This window comes from Cnephaeus nilssonii (genome assembly GCF_951640355.1).
Source record: "Cnephaeus nilssonii genome assembly, chromosome: 6".
Classification (NCBI taxonomy): Eukaryota; Metazoa; Chordata; class Mammalia; order Chiroptera; family Vespertilionidae; genus Cnephaeus; species Cnephaeus nilssonii.
Window position 1 is genome coordinate 1,682,587 of NC_137077.1, and position 20,764 is coordinate 1,703,350.

Sequence of the window (20,764 nt, forward strand, 5' to 3'; positions counted from 1 at the left end):
GAAGGGGGACGTCCCCACTCCCTGTACCACTGAGGACATGGAGGACACGAGGGGACCAGCCTGACTACAAAGCCGTGTCAGCATCCCAGGCAGTGAGAACAGTCACAGGCCTCCCCCCGCCTCCTCAGCTCAGGTCTCAGCTCCCTTCTCCGCCTGAGCCGCTGGGTGGCACCAGTGAGCAGCAATGGGCGTTTATACAGCAGCCACCTTCCCTGGAGGGGCCACCGGGAGCCGCCTGCTGCCTCTTTGGCCTTTACAGTGGGTGCGGCCCACATCCTGCCCTTATTTATGAAGAATGACAATTACCCCCCCCCCCCCCTTTACCAGCCCAGGGAGCAAGCGATGAATCCATGAGGTGGGGACAGGCCAGGCCTTCGGGCATCAGCCGCTATGAACACTGAACACCCCAGTTCATTGCTGGGAGCTCCTTCCTTCTCTGGGTGTCCACACCCCTCTGTGGCCGTGCCCTCCACCCCCTCCCTCTCTGCCTGACTCAGTTCTTCCTGCTTCATTGAAGCACTGCCTAAGCCAAGCGCCCCCTGCCGCCACCCCAGCTGTGTGGGGCCCTCCGTGGCCTCAGCATTCCTGAACTCTGGCCAGCGCTGGTTTTGCAGTGCTGCTAGTGGGCAGGGGCTGGGGGCCTCTCAGCCCAGGTGCCTGCACACAGTAGGCCTGCGGTGAGTGCTCCCCAAGCAAGTCAGGAAGTTCCTCCTGCACTGAGGGTGGCAAGGGCTTGGGGAGCACACAGCCGCTGAGGGGAGGTCTGCAGATTTCACACAACCTCGGCGCGCCATGCCAACCCGCCCAGCCGCGGCTCAGGAGGCGTGAAGACCCGCACAGGGCAGCCTCCGGCCTTTTACTTTCCTGGCTGTGCGTTAGAGGCCGGCGGCAAACAGCAGAGGCGGACGAAGCCGTGGGAGAGGGGACTTCCAATGACACAGGGCAGCACAGCCTCCATTAAGGACACGGGCTTCCTGACCCGGAGGAGGCCCCCGCCGCCCGCTGGCCATTGCGTAACCACAGCCTCTTTGGAAGGCTGCACACTCGCCAGCCCAGAGCTGGAGCGCTTTCCCGGCCAGCCCGGGAAGAAGGCAGGTGCTGGGTTCCAAGCAGACAAAACACGCCGGGGCACAGAGCAGACTTGGGGGAGGGCGCGGCTGCCGGGGGACTGGGCTGTCTGAGTCTGGCTGGAACCTGCTCAGGATTTCAACACGCTGGAGGCAGGGCCAGAACCAGGAGCCAGGGCCCTGGGGCTGAGCAAGTGGATGCTGGGGCCTGGAGCACCATCTAAGAAGGCAGTGATCCTCCAGCGGGAGGAGCGGGCTCAAGGTCAAGGGGCCAAGCGCACAGTCAGCCTGCTTGGGTGCTGGCTGGGAGCCATGTCCAGAGGCTGGAGGACGGCTCACGTCTGCACATTCCTGATATTGTCTCCCACCGTGGAGCTTTTCCTGAAACAACTGACCGGGGTGCTGACCGAGACTAAATAGAATCAGGTGGGTGGTGTGCGAGGAGACCCCGGGACCTCACTGCTCCCTGAGGAAGGGGGATTCCTGGCATTCTGCAGGCAGCCAGGGGCCTGGGATGAGTGAGCTTACAATGACATATGGCCACAGAATCTTCCACACGATTCCCACAGTCACTGGGCTGGACACAGTCTGGCTGTCAGATGTGTTCTCCTAATAATGCCGCCCCAACCTGTCACGTGGGCCCACCCGGCGTCATCGCCACCTTCATCTGATTCAGAGCATTCTGACATTTGTGTCTTGCAGATGAGGAAACTGAGGCCCAGAGAGCTGTCCCCAGACCAAGTTTCCCACTGGGAAACGAGGGCTGGTCTGCCTGGCTCCACGCACAGGCTGCTGGGAGAGCAGGCCCGCCGACCGCCAGCTCCTGGGAGACCTTGGTCTCTGTGACCAGTCTCACGGGCCTGAGAATCTGGGGTCCTGAGTTTCCCGAGACCCCTGCGGGAGGGCACAGCTCATTAACCACCTGCCCAGGCTGGGAGGCGGACCCCCAGGAAGGCCGACACAGACAGACAACGGATGGCCGAGGGACTTACGTGTCCGCGGAGCGACGGTAATTCTCCGGACACTCGAAGGCCAGACAGCGGAAGCTGCCCTGGATGTTGAAGCAGGTCTCATTGATGGAGCAGTTGTGTATGCCGGTCACACACTCGTCAATGTCTGCAAGAGGCCAAGGCAACACAGTGAAGGCCAAGGCCACCCGAGCAGTCCCCACCCACAGACAGGGGTGCTGGGGCCTCCCACCAGCCAGGGTCGGGGTGGGGATCGGGCCACCCTTGCCCTCCGTTGACTGCTCTCTGGAGCAGCGCCCTGTGCCGGCTCTTTTATTTATAGCACGTTTAATCTATAGAGTGTTTACTGATTATTCACAATCCCTGGAATGAGCGTAACAATGATCATAGCTAACACTCTGATGGCCCTGGAAATGCTGCATCGAGTTCTCTTAATTCTAACAATTCACTGAGGCAAGGACTGTTACTCTCATTTAGGGGGTGGGGGGGGGGGGCTGGCCTAAGGTCAAACATCTTGTAAGTGGCGGAGTCGAGCTTTGAAGCCGGGCAGGCTGGCGCCAGGGTCCATGCTCTGACCAGCCGCGCCTCTCCGCAGCTCCCGAGGCTCCTCACCCGCACCTTACGTGACTCAGAACACCCCAGCGAGGAAACAGCGGAAGCTACGAGCCCCGGGTTACAGATGAGGAAACCGAGGCCCAGTGCGATTCTACTACGTTGTGCCCAGTGTCCAGGGTCCGCGATGTCTGGGCTGGACATGGGGAGCCTTCCCCCTTCCCACAACTCTCTGGAGCAGCCAAATGGTGGGGCCCCGGGGACATCACCAAGCCAGGAGGCATCTCTTAAGGGGGCCAAACGCCTGACCTCAGCGGAGAAAGTGATACTGCTAATCTCACAGGCCCGGGCAGGCGAGGCTCAGGAATGTGTGTTTGCTGCATCTGGCAGGACCCCGGGCTGTGATGAGGCCCTCAGAAATGTGAGAACAGCCGGGACCAGCTGAAGGGCCTCCCAGGACACGCCCAGCTGCTGCCTGGGGTCAGAGTCACCTCCTTCAAAACCAGAAATGACATCTGCAGAACCGGGGCCTCCGGAGCCTCGGGGTCGCCAGCCCCATGTGGGGGCTCAGGCGGAAGGGGCTGGACAGATCTGACCTCTAGATCCAGCCTCGGGGCCGATCCCGGAGGTGAGGCGGTGACCCCTGCAGGCCACTCGCTCACAAAGATCTACTCAGCACCCCGTTACCGAAAGGACGGGCACAGGCCGCAGGCTGACCCCGGGAGCGCATCACGTGTGGGAGCCCAGGGTCCCCTCAATTAGTCCAGGCCAGAGCCAACCCCCAGCCCCAATGGACCCTCACAGCCCGACCACACCCTGCCCCCGCCTGGGCAGGGGTGGGCACCTTAGCTCCACCCTCTGCTCACTGTTTGCCCTTAATGCCTACCAAGGTCTGGCCCCGGCAAGGGTTTGTCAAATGACTGAGTGTGAACTCCACAAACGGCACTGTGCTGTGGAACCCAGTCCTCGGTGAGGGCTTCCCATCTCCTCCCTGGCGGGCCTCTGCGTAAAGGCCGCCAGCCCCTGGTCCGGCCCTGGGCGGCCGAGGGCAGCGTGGAGTGCTCAGAACCCTCTGTGGACAGGGGTGCTGGGGGTGGGGGCAGGTGAGGGAGACCAGGGTACCGGTGGAGGCCTCCCCTCCCCTTCCTGAATGCACCCCGCCGGTGGTGTGGCCGGGGCAGCCCCACACCAGAGCCCCAAGCGTGCCCGGCGCCCGCGGAGCCCCGCTCGCTCACCCTGGCAGTTGCGTCCGTTGGGGGCCAGCCGGTACCCCGTCGGCGGGCAGCTGCACTGGAAGCTCCCGGGGAAGTTGATGCAGCGGTAGGAGCAGATGTGGCCGCCAGTGGGCAGGGCGCACTCGTCGATGTCTGCAACAGCAAGGCCCACCCTCAGCGCCGTGGGGCCCAGGCCGGGCCGCGTGTCCCCGGGGGGCCAGGCCAGGGCCGGGGAGGGCAGCCGCACAGGGCCAGCTGGACACGGGAGCCCTCCAAGTGCGGGGGCTGGGGTGGCGTCGGAGAGCATCACATCAGAAGGGGAAACAGGCCCAGAGAGGGGAAGGAACTAGCCTTGGGCCACACAGCAAGCTCGTGTGGGGAAGGAGGCGGATGGGGGCCGAGCAGACGGGACAGGCAGGGCTCCAGAAGGACCCGGGTCCGGAGCCCTGGCACCGGGCAGGAGCCTGCGGCTGGCAGGGGCCCTGGTGCTCATCACTATGGACGTGCCGGGGAAGACCCTCCCGGAACGGCCACAAGCCCGGCGGCGGCTCAAGCCCTCGCTGTGCCAGGCGCTGCAGGAAGCGCTTCTGACTCGTCACCGGGGCTCATCCTCCGACTCCCTGGAGAGTGTGGGGTGCACCCCATGCTGGGGAGGAGGGCCCAAGCCAGTGAGGGGGCCTCAAAAGTCAGGGGTGTGGGTGGCCCCGAGCCCCCTCCTCACCCCTGGGGGTCCCGGCACACACGGTGATCACCACCGTTATGTGTTTATTAGCGACAGACATGGCGAGTGGCTTAGCTTCCTTCCAAACCTCACTCTCAGGGCGGGCCAAAGACACCCCGTCACCTCCGCCAGAGGGACAGCCCGCGGCCCGCCCGCAGGGCGCTGCACGGACGGCGCAGGGGGCAGCCTCACCCTCGCAGGTGACCCCGTCCGCGTCGCTGAGCTGGAAGCCGCGGCGGCAGTAGCACTGGAAGGAGCCGTAGACGTTGGCGCACTCCTGGCTGCAGGGGCTGCTGGTGCATTCGTTCACGTCTGAAAGAGGGGGCCCGGGTCACCTCAGAGCCATGGCCCGCGCCCCTGGGGCCGTGAACACAGGCGGAGAGCCGGAGGTCCTCGAGTTCGGGGCTGGGGCCGCCTGGGGTCCCCAGAAAGACAGAGGGCTGGAACCCATCCCCGCCACGGCCTGCTCCCAGCTGCACCCTCTCCGTCGGGCGGCAGTCACAGCCGCTGGCCTCAGCTCCTTCCATCCCGCCGCCGCCTGGCACCCGAGTCCTTCTCGCTCTCGTGGAATGTGATCATGTCCTCCCGCTGCACTTCCCAGACAAGGTCCCCTGCACTGAGGGCCTGCATGACCCTGTCAGTACGCCAACGCCCGGTACGCCAACGCCCGGTACGCCAACGCCCGGTACGCCAACACCCAGTACAACAACGCCCGGTACGCCAACACCCGGTACAACAACACCCGGTACAACAACACCCGGTACAACAACACCCGGTACGCCAACGCCCGGTACGCCAACGCCCAGTACGCCAACGCTCGGAACTCCCCGGGCCACTCAGCAACTCTGGGCTCTCGCTCACCTATTCCCTTTGCTTAGAGCAGGGATCAGCATACATCCGGCTCCCAACTTGTTTTTGCAAATAAAGTTTTATTGGCACACAGCCACATGCATTCATTTACTGCGGTCTAAGGCTGCTTATCCCCTATCATGGTAGAGTTGAATAGTTCCAACAGGACTTTGGCTGGTAAAGCCTAAAACACTGACTAAGTGGCTTTTAGAAAGAAAAGCTGGCCAACCTCTACCCACAAGTCTCTTCTCACATTGAGTTTCTGCTAATTCTTAGCAGGGCAGGGGGGCCGAGCGCTGAGAACGTCCATTAGCTGCTCCCCCAACCCCCACCCCATGTTTCATCCCTGCAGCCCCCACCCCCAGCCTGGCTGCACCCGCCCACCTGCCCACCTGCCCACCTGCCCCTGCCCAGCGTGGCTCCGTCACATCCTGGCGACATGCCCTGAAGGCAGGAACATGTTCTAACCACACTCTGGGGGGCCTTTGTAAAGGCCCAGTGGGATAACATGCAAGGTTGGCCGGGCCCTGGTTTTGTGTCCACAGCATTCCCCACTGACACAGGTACGAGTGTCTGCTCTCCAGTCACTTAGGGGGACCAGGGGCGGCACAAGCCTTGGTCCATAGTAATGATGATACGAGCCGTCGCCATGTTGCCAGCGCCCCACTTCACACCAGCCGTGCGAGAGCTTTTCATCGGCTTCCTCTCGTCTCAGCCTCACCACCCCTACAGGGTGGGTCCTAACATCCCCATCGTATGGACCAGAACACTGAGGCCTAGAAATGCCGTGTTACTCCTTCGAGGCCACAAGCAGGGCAGAGCGGGGGTTTAAGCCCAGGCCCGAAGGACCCTGTGGGAAGCTGGTTCCGTCCAACAGACACGAGCTGGGCCTGGTTCTTGGGGACAAATCCCAGGGTCTCGGGGAAGCGCAGGCGCCGGGCGCACGTCGCCCCATCGGCCTCGGGTCTGAGAAGGACGTGCGCTGGAGCACAGCCGGGCAGACGGACCTCTGACCACCTCCTCTTATTCCAGGATCCGGGGCCTGCCGCGTCGGCGTCCGGCGGCCCCACGGCCGGGCACTGCCCTGCACAGAGCAGGGCTTGACTGGCAACGTGGGGGATCGTCCGGGCTCTCACAGGTCTCCGCCTCTGCTGACCTCAGAACCTGACCCCAGAGAAGGCGAGACATCCGCTGAGGCCCCGCATGTCCAAACCGTGCGCTGAACACACGATCACATCGCCACCATCAGGGTCAGTGTTACCCGAGAACCCAGGCGCTCGGCACCAGGAGCCCGCCCCGCCCCGCCCGCACACTCAGAGACCTGAGCCCTCAGCATGCGGCATGCCCCCACTGGTCCTCCGAGGACGAGGGCCCCGGCCCCCCCAAAACGCCTGCCGGGAACATTCGACAGCGCAGAGAACCCAATGCGTTCCGCCAGCGCCCGGCTGCGGCCCTCGCGCCCGTTTCTTAGAAACTGCAGACATGGATGCTCTCTGTCCCTTTGAGATGCACCTCCTGCAGCCCGGGAACGTCCCCGGGGACGGGGCCACGTGTCTGAAACGCGCCCAGCCCGGCTGCAGGAGAGGAGCCAGCTAGACACGGCCGGACCCCACCCCCTCAGCGCTCTCCCGAGCACGCCCGGCATTTCAAAGCCCCCCTTCTGTTCTGGTGGCGTTGAGACCAGCGGCCACCAAGGTCTCTCCCCTGCCACAGGGTCCACGTAAAATCCGACCAGCCTTTGTCTCTCTTTGTCGCATCAACCCCACTTCCCCCACGAGGCTACCAAGGCAGGCGAGGTCAGCCACTCCCCAAGGTCACGTGAACAACTGGCGGCTCTGCGGCCGCCAACCCCACACGCTGACCCCACCCTCTCCCCGCATCTCCGCCGGGGACCCAGGTGCGCGGCCTGGGCAGGCAGGCGTGCCCGGCCCCCGGGACGCAGGGAGACTCGGGCAGCCTTTCCCCAGGCGCTTCCCCCGCTCACATGCCATCTCCTACGGGCTTGGGCACGGACGTGGGTCAGCCCCCCACGGGCCGCCGGACCCGGGCCTCACCTTCGCAGGAGCGGCCGTCGGGCGCCAGCCGGAAGCCCGCGGAGCAGCTGCAGTGGAAGGAGCCCAGCGTGTTCTCGCACTTGTGGCTGCACAGGCGCCCGGAGTAGCGCCGGCACTCGTTGATGTCTGCAAGGCGGCGGGCGGGGCTTAGGGCACGGCCTCCCCTCAGCGACTTGTCCCAGAACAGGGCAGGTCAGCACACGGGGGCCTGCCCCCCACTGCCCCCCCTCCTTCCACGACAATGCCTCTGGGGGTGTGCCCACCCGAGTTCTCTACCCCAGAGCCCCGAGGGGTCCAGGGGCTCTGACCCAGGGTCCCCGGGGGTGTCCCTGCTCCTGGAGGCCATGGCCATGCCGTCTGTTCTCGCTGCCCTGGCTGTGCACACAGCTCGGGGCCTGCGCTCTGCATCCGGAGTGAATCTCTGGGAAATCACTAGGGTTTGGGGCATTTTTCCGGGGCCGGAGCCTCACAGACACTCGGAGGTCTGAGGTGAGGGGGGCACCCGGGGTGAGGGAGACCGGCTCAGGCGGGGGCAGGGGGCTGCAGAGCCGGAACCGGCGGGGTCTCCGGACTCGGGGCCTTGCTCTGAGGAGCAGACCATGGTCACTGGGAAGCACGGGCGGGTTCTGTTGGTGCCATCTGGCCGGGACCCCACGCACCCACACACGTCCTGCTGATGCCATCGAAATAGAAGCCGGCCTTGCACTCGCAGCGGAAGCTTCCGGGGGAGTTCACGCAGAGGTGACCCGGCCCGCAGGGCTCCGAGGGCGGCGCGCACTCATCCACGTCTTGCAAAGAGAAAGACATGTTGAACACCTTCAGAGTGTGTGTGTGAGTGTGTGCATGTGTGTGCGTGTGTGCGTGTGAGTGTGTGAGTGTGTGAGAGTGTGAGTGTGTGAGACAGTGTGAGTGTGTGTGTGAGTGTGTGAGACAGTGTGAGTGTGTGTGTGAGTGTGAGGGTATGAGAATGTGTGTGTGAGAGCATGTGTGTGTGTGTATGAGAGTATGTGTGTGTGTGAGAGTATGTGTGTGAGAATATGTGTGTATGTGAGAGTGTATGTTTGTCTGTGTATATGAGAGTATGTTTGTGTTTGCGTGAGTATGTGTGAGGGTATGTGTTTGTGTGTGTTTGTGTGTGTATGTTCGTATGTGTGTGTTTGTGTGTGTGTGAGAGAGATTGTGTGTGTGAGAGAGAGTGTGTTTGTGTGTGTGTATGTGTATGTGTGTGTGTGTGTGTGTGTGTGTGCGTGCTCCCAGGATGATCAGAGGGAATGAGACAACTGAAAGGTACATGACAAAGCAAAGCAGCATCTTTTTCTTCAACAAGACTTCCCGGAGCACCTACTGTGTGGGGCCCAGGCTGGGGAGACAGCTGCCCCTACCCGCAGGGACTCGGGTCACAATGACCTTCGTTACGGCGGGCAGTGCCCGCTGATGGGGAGACGCTGAGGGAGTGCTCGGGGTGCCGGGGAGGAAGGCCCCGTTGGCCCGCAGGTCTGGGCCGCGGCTCCAGGACGCAGGGGGCAGGTGGGCAGAGGGAGCAATGAGAGGGAAGGGAGGCTTGTTTGGGGAGCAGCGGGACCCACTGCCCGGACTGGCCGGTGTGTGAGGGGGGGCCGCTCGGGAGGACGGAGCTGCAAGCAGCACCTGTGCTCTCTGTCACCGCTGGGGGCGGAGCACCGAGGGGCAGGGGAGCGAGGGACCGAGCTGGAGCGTGGCGGCGGGCATGCTACTGCCGCGTCCAGGCTGTGCCCCAGGCCTGGGCCTGAGATCAGCAAGGGCCCGAGGGCCAGGCAATGGCTGCCCTCTGGGGACCCATCGCCCCTTCCAGAGAAGGACGGCTGAGCTGGGAGCAGGAGCAAAGTCCGTCCCGATTGGCTTTCTGTTAATACCAACCGACGCAGCGGGTGCCCTCCTCGTTGAGGTGATAGCCACGGCCGCAGTTGGGCACGTTCTTCTGGCACGTGTAGGAGCCCTCCGTGTTGATGCACGTGTGCCCCACGGGGCACGTGGGGCTGATACTCAAACACTCATTGATATCTGCAGGGGAAAGACAGAGACGCCGTGGTGAGACACAGAGCGCTCCCCGAAACCCAACAACCAGGCTGCCGAAGGAACCCCACCCCCCGCCCCTTTGCAAAACCACAAACAGAGGTGCGACGACGCCGGCGCCTGCACACGCAGCGGCCTCCGCTGGCCCCGGATCTCGCCAGCACACACCACCTGACACTCCCTGGCCCGTCTTAGCCCCTAAATCTCCGACACCTCATCTTCCTCAGCGCTGAGTCCAAAGCTGCCGCCTGGCTCCCAGCCCCTCCACAGCCGGGGCCCCTCTGAGTCCCGCCGGTGGGCCTGGCCATCTGGGTGCCACCCGTGTCCCACTCCACGGGTGTACCGGCACCCCCCCCCCCCACCCCGAGAGGGCGTGGGCTAAGGGAGACGGGTGGCCGGCCCCTCGGCACCAGCGCCCTGGCCCTGGGGAGGCTCTGTGCTCTCTGGTGACCGGCCTGGCCCCCGCCCCCCACGCGGGCCCCACCTCTGGGCCTTTATGCACACGTCCCCGTCTAGGAAGCCACCTCCCTCGTCTGCCCAGCTTGGTGCCACCTTGAAGGAGACACTTCCTGCCCGCCCCCACCTGGGCCCTCGGGACCTGTGCGGACTCCCTCCCTGGCTGACCACGCCCCCCCACAGGGGCCTGGGCTGTTCGCCTGGGATGAACCCACACCGGCAAAGATGCACCAGTAAACAAACAAGGAGCGCCGCGCTCCACGCGCGCTCACTCCTCACGCTCTAATCGGTGCCAGACCCCACCGACGGGGCGTCCCACTGGGGGTCTTCTCAGAGGACCTCCATTTGTAAGTGTCAGGCAGGCACTCACAAAGCACCTACAGGCGTGCGAGGACCGTCGAGGGCCCCCAGGCTGAAGGCAAAGAGAGGGATCAGCCCGGCCACGCCCACCCTCCTCCGACAGATCGGCCGGCTGCGCGCCCACTGGCAGCCTCCTCGGGGCAGCCTGCCCGGAGCCCGCCCGTCCCCCGCCCGCGGCCACACAGCCGCCCGCCCAGGCAGGGCTGGCTCTTGTCTGCGCTGCATAAACAGGAAGCTCCCAGCTCGAGGCTGGAGCCGGCGCGGAGTCTGGGGCGGGCTCTCACCTCCCACCCCGCTTGTAAGTGACACGCACTGGACACGCCCGGCCTTCCTCTGCCCTGGAGGCGAGGCTGACGCCCACCATCGCGTCCTTCACAGAGAAGTGTGGGCCTCCGCCCGCGGCAAGGATGAGTGCACGTGTAGCAATGGCAGCGCTCCCGCCCCGCTAAGCCCTGTGCTCTCCAGCAACACCTACAGTTCCCAAACTCCGTGCCACGGAACCCGGGTGCCCCTAGCGACGTCGTGTGCCCGAGAGAGGGGGTCCCAGCCTGCGAGCTCCATGACAGAGGACCAGGCGGCCCCTGAGTGAGTGGGAGAGTGAGCGAATAAAGACCAAACACGTGGAAAACGTCTGAGCAGTTTGGGAATGTCCTGCCCAACCTCTCCCTCCCCCGGGAGGCCCAGGGCCCCAAATGTAAAGGGCCCGTTCACTGTTTAACCCCATGACCTTGGAGCCCTTCACTGCCCCCCGCCCGGGATCGGGACCATCGGAGACGCGCCTGCCCCCGCCCCTTCCCTCGGCCTCGCTGAGCAGAAAGACGGACGGTGAGCGCGTGGAGGGACGGGAAGGAAAGGAGACCCCACAGAGATGTGGGTCTCAAGGCCCTCAGGGCCCAGCCTCACGGTCCCAGAACACTCTGCGCTCTGCTAGGGAGAGAGGCCCCTGCTCTCCAGGGCCTGTCGCCCTGTGCCCTGGCCCGCGGGCCGAGCTCCGCAGTGGCCGCTGGGGGCTGTGTGGCCGGAGGGCAGCCCATGGGCTCCCAAGATGCATTGTGGGTACACGAGAGGTCAGTGCTCCCACCACTGACCGCACCGACGGGGCGGGGGAGTAAGCTCGCTGTGGGCGGAGGTGTGCAAGCAGGAGGCGCAGGGCCTCCGAGACTCGGCTGCGCTTTCCCCTCGTGAGGAACGCTTCTGGACGCTTCAGTCCCTTCTGAGAGAGACTGAAGGCACGGACACAGGAGGCCGCCCGGCACTGCTAACGGGGGAGCACGCGCAGAGGCGAGGCCCGTCCTATGAAGACTTCCTGCGCTGGGCAGGGTTTGCTTTTTGGTCAGGAAGGGTGCACACGGCTTTCACCATAAAAACCATCATTTTAAACCAAATCCTGACCTGGGGGCAAGGCTGTGCCAGGGCTGAGGGCTGACCGTGGCTTTGCGCCCACAAATAACAGGCGCTGGGGCAGGCCCTCGGCCACGTCCTGGGCCCTGGGAGGTTCTGCGCCCCCCCGCCCGGGCGCCCCATCTGAGGGACGGCACCATGACTGCCCCCCCCCCCCCCCGGACAGCGCTGCACCCCTCGAGGGAAACCAGGGCTAAGCGGAGACTTGGACGTGCCCTGCTTTGTGGGACTCGGGCTGGCCGTGCCGGAGTCAGGGTTTCCGTCCGGCAGCTGTGCGCCTGCTCGGAGCCCCTGGAGCCGCAGCAGGTCCCGGCAGGCCCTCCCCCGCCGGCCCTGGCAGGGGCCTCTGCTCACTGCCCCCCTCGGCGACCACAGCTGGGCTGGCTCGGCGCCAACCCCAGCAGCCGAGGCCCCCACAGGACGAAAGGGGAGCTTTAGGAGCAAGACGGGGGCTGGGTTCCGAGAGGCCCTGTCCTAAGGGGTTGCTGCTCGATTTCTCCTGACATATCCAGGGGGGGTGGGGGAGGCAGTTAAATAAACAGTTTTCCATGCAAACTGCCATTTCCACACAGATCGGCTCAGATTCATCAGGGAGGGGGGATGGAGCTGACAGACTCGCAGCCCTCGCTCAGGGGGAAGGGGCTGCCGGGAGGAGGGCTGTGACCAGCGGCGTCTGCAGCTCGGAGAGGGGAGCAGGGTCCGACCTGCAGAGGCCAAGGGCAGGCGGCCGAGCTGGGCTCAGGTGCCGACAGTGACCGAGCGGGTGTCCACCTGGGCAGGTGACCCAGCAGCTGCTCCCGCCCCCAGGCTCCACCCCCCCCCCCCCCCCCCCCCCCCGCGCAGCCTCTCCATCTCGGCCAGTCTCGCCTCACCTCCTCCTCGCTCTAAGCTCACACGGATCGCCTTGCACCTCCCCCAGGTCTCCTCTGAGAGCAGCACGGGCTTTCTTTCTTGCGGTGAAACATACGTAACAACACGCACCATTTCACACGCTTAAGTGCACAGAGCAGTGGCACTGGACACCTCACGCTGCTGTGCGACCGCCACCACCTTCCACCCACGGGCCTCCGCGGTTTTCCCCGGCTGACACCGTGCCCTACACCCTAACGCCCCAGCCCCCAGGCCCCCGCCTTCCACTCCGTGTCTATGAATTTGACTACGAATACAGATGATTTTTTGAACGTTTTCTTACAGACCAGACCCTTCAGCCACCTTGCTGAAGCCTTGCCCCAAGCCACAGCCAGACGTGATTACTCCCATGGAATCCAGGAGGAATGGAGGGTCGAAGGAAGAAAGTGAAGTGCCTCAGGTCCCTTAGTTCAAACCTGACTCCAAAACTCAAGTGCTTGGGCCCTGGGGCCAAGCCCAGCCCGACAATGGCTTTTGTCAATAAAGTTTTATTGGGACACAGCCCTGCCCCTTCGTTGGCATCTGCGTGGCTGCTTTCCCACAGCTGCAGCAGAGGCGGTCTGGCCCGCAACGCGCGCGGGACACGTTTGCGACACGGCCCTTTCTAGAAAAAGCTGGCCGACCTCTGTTCTATCCACCGTGAGCCCCCACATTCTCGGGGGCCCAGCGCCGGTGGCTCGCCCCGCCTGTGGCCCCGGCAGCCTGGCGGCAGTCTTACCAATACAGTTGCCTAGAGCATCTTGTATAAAGCCGCTCTTGCACTGTAGCTTGGGTCTGCAGCGGAAGGATCCCAGAGTATTCTGACAGATAAAATCGGGGAGGCAGTTATGAATACCACTCTCACACTCGTCAATATCTGGTGCGTCATAAAAAAGGAAATGGTTAGCAAGAGTCCTGCCAGAAGCATCTCACAACACTTTAAAATCACAAGCAAGTTTTCAAAAAACGCTCATTACTCGGCTCTAACCCAGAACATTCCGATAGGGAGGTCACGTACTACAAGGGCCCGGGTTAGCCAAGCGGCGCTGGCACGGCTCAAGGCTTAAAAAAACGCTGACTTCCCCCCGGGGCTCTCAGGAGACAAACGTTCTGTTACAGAATAAATAACCCGGCCGTCCTCCCGGCAATATGTGGCCGTTTGGTTTTCATTTCAGGCTGTGCACATGTTTTGTTTAGATCATAAAGCGATGATCTTCGTGGCAATAAACACTGTCTCTATAAACTCATCCATCCCGGCTTGTCATAATATGACAAACATGAGCAATGGTGATTCTCGGGATCTGAGTGTTGGCTGCCCTTCCCTTGAAGTTCAAGGCTGTCAAATGCTCAGAAGTGTATACTCCAGCCGGCCAAGCCCCTGGGTTCCCAGGCTCCGAGCCACCCAGCGCGCCGGCGGGGGGGGGGGGGGGGGGAGGGGGGGCGCGGGGCCGCAGCCCTCAGCCTTCAGGAGGGCGCGCCTGGCTTTTGAGCCGCCCTCATAATTCAACCGCCGTTTCTACACAAGCGGTTTGTTGTCTGAAGGGCTGGAACCCCTCAGCACAAAACTATGTTCCAGCAGATCCTCATCAAAGCCTTCTCTGCCAAAGAGCACGGCTGGCTCGGCGGGGGGAGGCCGGCGGCCAGAAATGTCATGTTTTTATTCCTGGGGAAGGCACTTTGAACTTCAAGGGGAGCCTGCGCGCAGATGGGAGCCAGCTGCCGTGCGGGATAAATGATCCGGACTTGGGAGCAAGCACATGTGAGCACCTGAAACGCAACCCTGGCCTTGATCTTAAAGGACCACGCTCTGAGCGGTTTCAGAAACCCAAACTGGGCACTGTCATTAACGCATGAGCTCCAGGTCACGGAGGTAACCCCCGGGGGCGCAGCACCCTGAGCCCAGCCCCGGGGAGCCCAGGGCCGCCGTTCCCACCCCACATCCCCCCGGGACAGGAGGGTCTCCACGCGGGCCCGCGTCGCACCTTTGCAGTCATTGTCCTCCGTGAGCTCATAGCCCGTCCCGCAGCTGCTGTCCCGCTGGCAGCGGAACGAGCCCACGGTGTTGATGCAGGACTCGCCGAGCCGGCAGCTGTGGGTGCGCGTGATGCACTCGTTCACGTCTAGGAGAGACGGGCAGCGCGGGGTCAGCAGCGGGAACCGCGCTTTCTCAGAAGGAAAGTGCCAGAAGCAGAGCGGGTGGGTCCCTGCTCCCCCCCAGTCCCCACGCCTGCGCGTTGGAGCGGGACACTGGGTGGGAGTCCGGGCACCCACCACGGAAACAAAGCCACGGTGTTTCTCCCCTGGTGAGTTCTGAGCAAAGACCAGGCCAGGAGGCGTCCCGTGGGCCTTCAGAACGCAGAGGGGCCCGACTCCTGCCAGGGGCTGGGGGGCTGCGGGAGGCTGAGGGGCTGCGGGAGGCTGAGGGGGCTGCGGGAGGCTGAGGGGGGCTGCGGGAGGCTGAGGGGGGCTGAGGGGGCTGAGGGGCTGTGGGAGGCTGAGGGGGGCTGTGGGAGGCTGAGGGGGGCTGTGGGAGGCTGAGGGGCTGCGGGAGGCTGTGGGGGGGCTGAGGGAGGCTGGGGGGGCGGTGGGGGGCTGTGGGATGCAGAGGGGGGCTGTGGGACCTGCCCAGGCCACTCAGCAGATCCCTGATTCAGAGCCCGATCAGACCCCACACCAACCCCCGTTCCCTGCACGGTGTTCATGTTCGCCGGCACATGGTACAAATGCCAAGAAGCTGGGAAGCCGGTCCGGGGCTGTTCCCCATGAACGGCCCTGAGCTGCAGAGTGGGCCCTGCCCGGATGTCGGTAGAAGCAGAGGCCCCGGGGCAGCGGCCTGCTGTCCGTCCCGGAGCCGGGGCGTTACCTTCACAGGAGACGCCGTCGGCCAGCAGCTGGTAGCCCACGAAGCACGAGCAGACCACCTCCTCGCCCGTGTCCCGGCACTGCTGCTTGCACGGCCCGCCGCCTGCAACCAGACAGACGTGAGCTGCGGCCGCACCAGACCCTGCTTCCCAGCTCTGCCCTCGGGTGACTGACAGGCAGGCAGGCTGCAGCCGCCGCCTTCCCACAGGGCACCCCAGAGTCTGGCTCTGAGCACCCCCAGGGCCGCTGCTCCAGGTCCCAGCCCCGGTGCCTCCAGGGCGGGCTCTGTCGCTGCAGCAGAGCTGGGAGGGGCAGGGCAGACAAGAGGGGGCGCTGTCCCCCCCCCCCCGCAAGGATATCGAGGGCCCAGGCCACACAGGAAGGCAGGCCCTGGAGAGGCCCCTTCTGTCCCCACATCTCCGAGGCCAGCCAGGCCCCAGCCCCACTCCCCCTGAGCTCAGCCCCGATGTCAGACCCCATCCCCGAGCCCTGACCACCTCCGCCAGCAGGGTGCCCCAGAGCAAGTCTCATGAGGACGACCCTCTACCAGGTACAGATCGTCCGGTACAGTCCGACTGCCCAGCACCTGGGGGCCGCCCACTGCGCCAGCCTCCCCCCCACCCGTCTCCATGCCCGACGCCCAATCCCCTGGCGATGCTACTTTCCCCTCTAACCTACCCTCACCCATAGCAGCTGCCACCCCCCCAGGAGACCCTCCGATGCCCCCCCTCCCCTGCAGATCTGAGGCTTCCTGGGGCCCTGCCCCCCGTACAGCGACTGCACCACCTGGCGATGAACTGGCTCCCTCATCAGCACCCCAGCCACAGGGCAGCTGTGCGTGAGCCCGGGAGGCGGCCTGCCCATCCAGACCTGCCTAACGGTCCAGGAGAGAGGATGCATGTGCAGCATGAAAAAGCAGGCCTGCACGGCCCGGTGTCTCCCCGGAGACAAATGGGCATTAACAATGGCTCAGTGGGGCCAAGGGACACCCCCTCCCCTGAGGGCTCCCAGCCTCGGGGCAGCCGTGGTGCCCGCTAAGAGCTGGGAGGCGGCTCACGTGCAGGCGGGCGCCGTGGGCAGAGGGTTTCTAACACCAGCTCCCCACTGGCTCCCTCTCCAAGGCCACCCTCTCCCTCTCCCTCTCCCTCTCCCTCTCCCCTCCCCCTCTCCCTCTCCAGGCCCTAGCGCGGCGGGGAGGAAGCGAAGGAGCCGGGGCGCAGAGGACAGAGTGACCCAGTGGACTCCCAGCCAGAGGGCAGCTCCCAGGTGAACCTGAGCACCCCCCCCCCCCGCCCCGCCCCGAGGTCAGCTCCTCAGGAGACAGCGCTGACTCTGCTCGTCGCCGGCCACGCGGCCCGGAGGGACGGCCTCACCTCGGCAGCGGTCATTCAGGTACGGGTCCTCCTGCTCCTCCTCCGGCTCCGTGAGCTTAGCTGCGGGCGGGACAGGCATGGACACGTGACCACCCCAGCGCCCCACCCCGGCACCCCGTTAACCCACCCCAGCGCCCCGCCTTCTCTCAGGCACTGAGTAGTTTGTCTTCTTGGAGACATGAGGCAGCAATGCCCGTCTGTACCACCCCTGACGGCTCAGTGTTCACTGTATCCCTTTAAAGAGAGACCGGCGCTCACACAGGCGGCCGAATCTCCCGCAGATCTGTTCCCAGCAGCAGCACGGGCCTCGGGCCTGGGACCTCCCGCTGACCCGCAGCCTGTCTGTCACCTTGTCCAAACGACCGGGACATTTCAGCAAAGGCATCTCGGCCCGCTGTCAATCACGTCGCGCCCTCCACAGCTGCAGCGGCCTCCGCACCTGGGAGCGGCCTCCGCGCCTGGGAGCGGCCTGCTGCTGCGGGGGACGGTGCCCCCGGGGCCGGAGCCCTAACCGCGCCTGGGAGCGGACTCCCCGGGGAAGGGTCTTTGCGGGTGACCAAGTAGGATGAGGTCACTGGGGTGGGCCCCGATCCAACGACTGCGCCCTTATAAAAAGGGGGGATGTGGACACAACCACAGACAGTGAGACAACGCAGGCCTGTGGTTTAAGCCTCACCCGGGCGGCGGGGTTCCGTCACTGCCGTCCCGGGACAGGAAGACACTTCCCTGAGGCAGTCTGCCTGCAAAGCTCCACGTGGTGCCAGACGTCACAGTCACCCCTCGATTCACGCAATAAAGGCGTGAGCGTCTGCTCTGGGCTCGGCGCTCGCACAGCCCAGTGTCCCACCCGCCGTTGTGGCGGGAGACGTGGGCCGTCTGGGGCAGCAGAAACGAGACACAGACCAACAAAAGCCTCCCCGGAGGCCAGAGGAATTCTCCCCCGGGAGGAAGGGTCTGGGTTTAAAGAAAAATGTCATTTCTGATTTCAAACGTCAGGGAGCGGTGGGAATGTGGCTCCCATCCCTCTTTACGAGGAGATATCGAAATCAGCCCCAGGGCAGCGAGGAGATGAGAAACCAAGAGGAAAAATGAAAGACCGGCCCATCTCACCCGCACCCTGGGCTGCCAGCTCCGAGTTAGGGACCTCGGGTCTGTGAGCTCCTCTTTCCTACGTCCTTCCTGCCCCCACCCACTTTTAACTGGGGGGGGGGCGGGGGCGGGGGGCGGGGCAGGGCTCAGAGTGGGAAGGAATCGCAGAGCCCGCAGCAGGCAGTGCTGGGGCGCATTCGCATCCCCAGGAAATCGCTGCATCAGGGAAGAGATTAGGCAACCAAGCGGCCTCCTCCCCGGCCACTCCAGGCCCGGAGGCGGCAGGGTTGGCCTGGCTTGGGACAAATGGACAGCGGAGAGAGAGAACCGGTGGACACGGGGCAGGAGCTCTCTCAAAGCTGCTCCGGGGTCACTCGCCCTTTGCTGAGTGTCTGTTATTTGAAAGAGCACAGCCTGCTATTGGCTAGGCACCCCCAGCCTCTCGTCTACACATCGTCGAGTCCCGATGGAGAGAGAGGCCAGTTCTCGCTCCTCTGCGTGTCGGCCATGTGACCTTGAGCAAGGCCAGCCACTCACCCTGCCCAGGGAAGAACTGTGACAGCAAACGTTTATGGAGCCAGGCAGGCACCACGCCACTTGGCACTCATTCTCCCTTTTAATCCTCCCAGCAGCCTTAGGGAGTGGGGCCGTCATTGTCCCCATTTCACAGATGAGGAAACCGAGGCCCGGATACAGCAGTTTGCCGAAAATACAGGTTAGGACAGGGACGTGAACCTGATACGTCAGAACCCAGATCCCAAGCCCTCAGTCTTGCTCCAGGGCAGGGGGGCGGTCTCAGATGAGGATACGAACATGAACCTGCTCGGACAACTACAATCTGTTTGCAGCTGAGTTAAAGGCAACGGTAGACGGGTGTGCGGACCCTGCCTGTTGTGATGGTTCATTTTGTGTGTCAGCTCGGTGGGGCCGTGATACCCAGATATGTGGTCCAACACTAGTCCGGATCTCACCGTGCCGGTATTTCCAGATGAGACTAACGTTCAAATAGGCAGACTTTCAGTAAAGCAGATTGCTCTCTGGCACGTGGGCGGGCCTTGTCTCATCAGGTGAAGGACATAAGACAAAGCCTAACCTCCCCCAAGCAAGAGGGAATTCTGCCGGCAGGCGGCCTTCGGACGCGGCTGCAAGGTCAGCGCTCCGGGTGCCTGCCTGCGGGCCCACCCTGCACTGACGCCGCCCGTGCCCACAACCGCGGGAGGCAATCCGGCACATGAATCGGTCTCTCTCTCTCTCTCCTCTACGCACGCACGTGCCCCTGGCTGTTCCTCTGGATGGCCCTGGCTGACGCACTGCCCAGAGGCGAGGGCAGGGGCGTTATTACCTGGGTCCTGGAGGTGCCCGTTGTCCGAGGGGGCGAAGTCCGGGGTCTCCTGGCCCTTGACGCAGCAGGCCCGGAAGACCAGGCCGCACTGGTAGCCGACCATGAGGCTGTACTCGCAGCTCTGGCCCTGCGCCTGGGCCGCCCGCCCCAGCAGGCAGCAGTGGCAGCACCTCTGCAAAGGGCGGGACCGGACGGAGCAGTCAGACACCACGCCCGGCCGCTCGCCCTCCCGTGCCCGCCCCTCCAGCGCCCGCTCCTCCCGGGCCCGCCCCTCCCGTGCCCGCCCCTCCCGGGCCCACATGCTGACCACCTCTCCTAAGCAGCAGCAGACAGAGAGGCAGGCCGAGCCCACACATCTCCCAGGCCCCCCTTCTGAAAGGGACCGTCACGGGGCTGCACCCGGACTTGTTCCATGGACCCCTCAGCACCCTGGCCCTGCGGGCCCCACGCCTCCAGGGAGAGGGAGCATGAGGGGCCTGACAGGTCACACGGGGCTCCTGTGGTCTGAGATTTCTCCTGGGCCGGAGCCAAGCCCGGAGCGGGAATGTGCACGTCTCCGGGCGGGGGGGTGGGGGGGTGGGGGGGGGAGTTCGGGCCCAGGAAGCAACTCGTGGATTAGAAAAGCCCAGGAACCCCAAACAAGCCGTCGGGGGAGGGGCAGAGCCGCTGCCGGTCCCCTGGACCCCGGCACTGCCCAGAGTCACCCCTGAGCCTGGGGACAACGTCCCCCTGACGGATGGAGGGCCCCTCAGTCCTTACTCCTAAGAGGAGCCACTTCCCAGAGGCCCACAACATGGGCGGGGTGGGGGTGGGGCTGGGCCTCCAGGAGGTGGGGAGGTGCAGGTCCTCCACCAGCCTTTCCCTCCTCCACCTGGTGCCGCATGAATCACCTTCCCCGAAGCACACATCCCTCATCCGCCAGCGACCTGTTCCGCTCCCGCTAGAATGTTCCATGCTCTTTTTGGACCTCCCTTTTGCTGTCTGGGGACACAGTGAGCTGCCTGCTATCTGCCAGGCAGACGGCGTCTGCAGAGCCAGCCCTGCCCCCAGAGGGGCCCCTGGCCAGACCGCACTACCCCCACCCCGCTCCTCCCTCACACCAGAGCCTCCTCCCAGGAATGCGCAACAGGCTGGGGGCGGACGGAGGGGCGCTGGGCCCCCCTTCTCCACGGAACGCTCCCCCGGCCCGGTCCGTGTGGAGAACGCCCACACAGCTCCCCTCGGGATCCAGGCTTCATTTCCATCTGGCTCCCCGACTCCCTCGCTTCCTAACTGGGAGCAGGAAATGCTTTTCCAGGGCATTCGGTTGGTCACTGGGCGCCTCCAGCGATGCCCCCTGACCAGGCAACTCTCCAGCCCGAACTCAGGGCCAGCTGGGTCCCACCCGCGGGGGGGGGGGGGGGGCAGCGCATTCGTTTATCGGCCGTTTCCAGTCCTGGGAACACTGTCTGGAGCGCCCCACGCCCACCCAAGGGTGCCCCCTTCCGGGGCAGAGGCCCAGGGACCGGCCCGGAGC

At 64.4% G+C, this 20,764-nt stretch overlaps 1 protein-coding gene across 2 annotated transcripts in view; it reads right to left on the reverse strand.

Moving 5' to 3' along the window:
* FBLN1 (fibulin 1) overlaps positions 1 to 20,764 on the reverse strand; it is a 69,992-nt gene that overhangs the window by 32,792 nt on the left and 16,436 nt on the right. For both annotated transcript variants that reach the window (XM_079774933.1, XM_079774934.1), the window contains exons 4-14: positions 19,249 to 19,420; positions 16,818 to 16,877; positions 15,446 to 15,547; positions 14,565 to 14,702; positions 13,322 to 13,459; positions 9,322 to 9,465; positions 8,085 to 8,213; positions 7,426 to 7,551; positions 4,715 to 4,834; positions 3,823 to 3,954; positions 2,060 to 2,183 (exon numbers count right to left, since the gene is read on the reverse strand). In XM_079774933.1, coding sequence (XP_079631059.1) covers positions 2,060 to 2,183; positions 3,823 to 3,954; positions 4,715 to 4,834; positions 7,426 to 7,551; positions 8,085 to 8,213; positions 9,322 to 9,465; positions 13,322 to 13,459; positions 14,565 to 14,702; positions 15,446 to 15,547; positions 16,818 to 16,877; positions 19,249 to 19,420 — 1,385 coding nt within the window. The remainder of the gene's footprint in view (positions 1 to 2,059; positions 2,184 to 3,822; positions 3,955 to 4,714; positions 4,835 to 7,425; positions 7,552 to 8,084; positions 8,214 to 9,321; positions 9,466 to 13,321; positions 13,460 to 14,564; positions 14,703 to 15,445; positions 15,548 to 16,817; positions 16,878 to 19,248; positions 19,421 to 20,764) is intronic.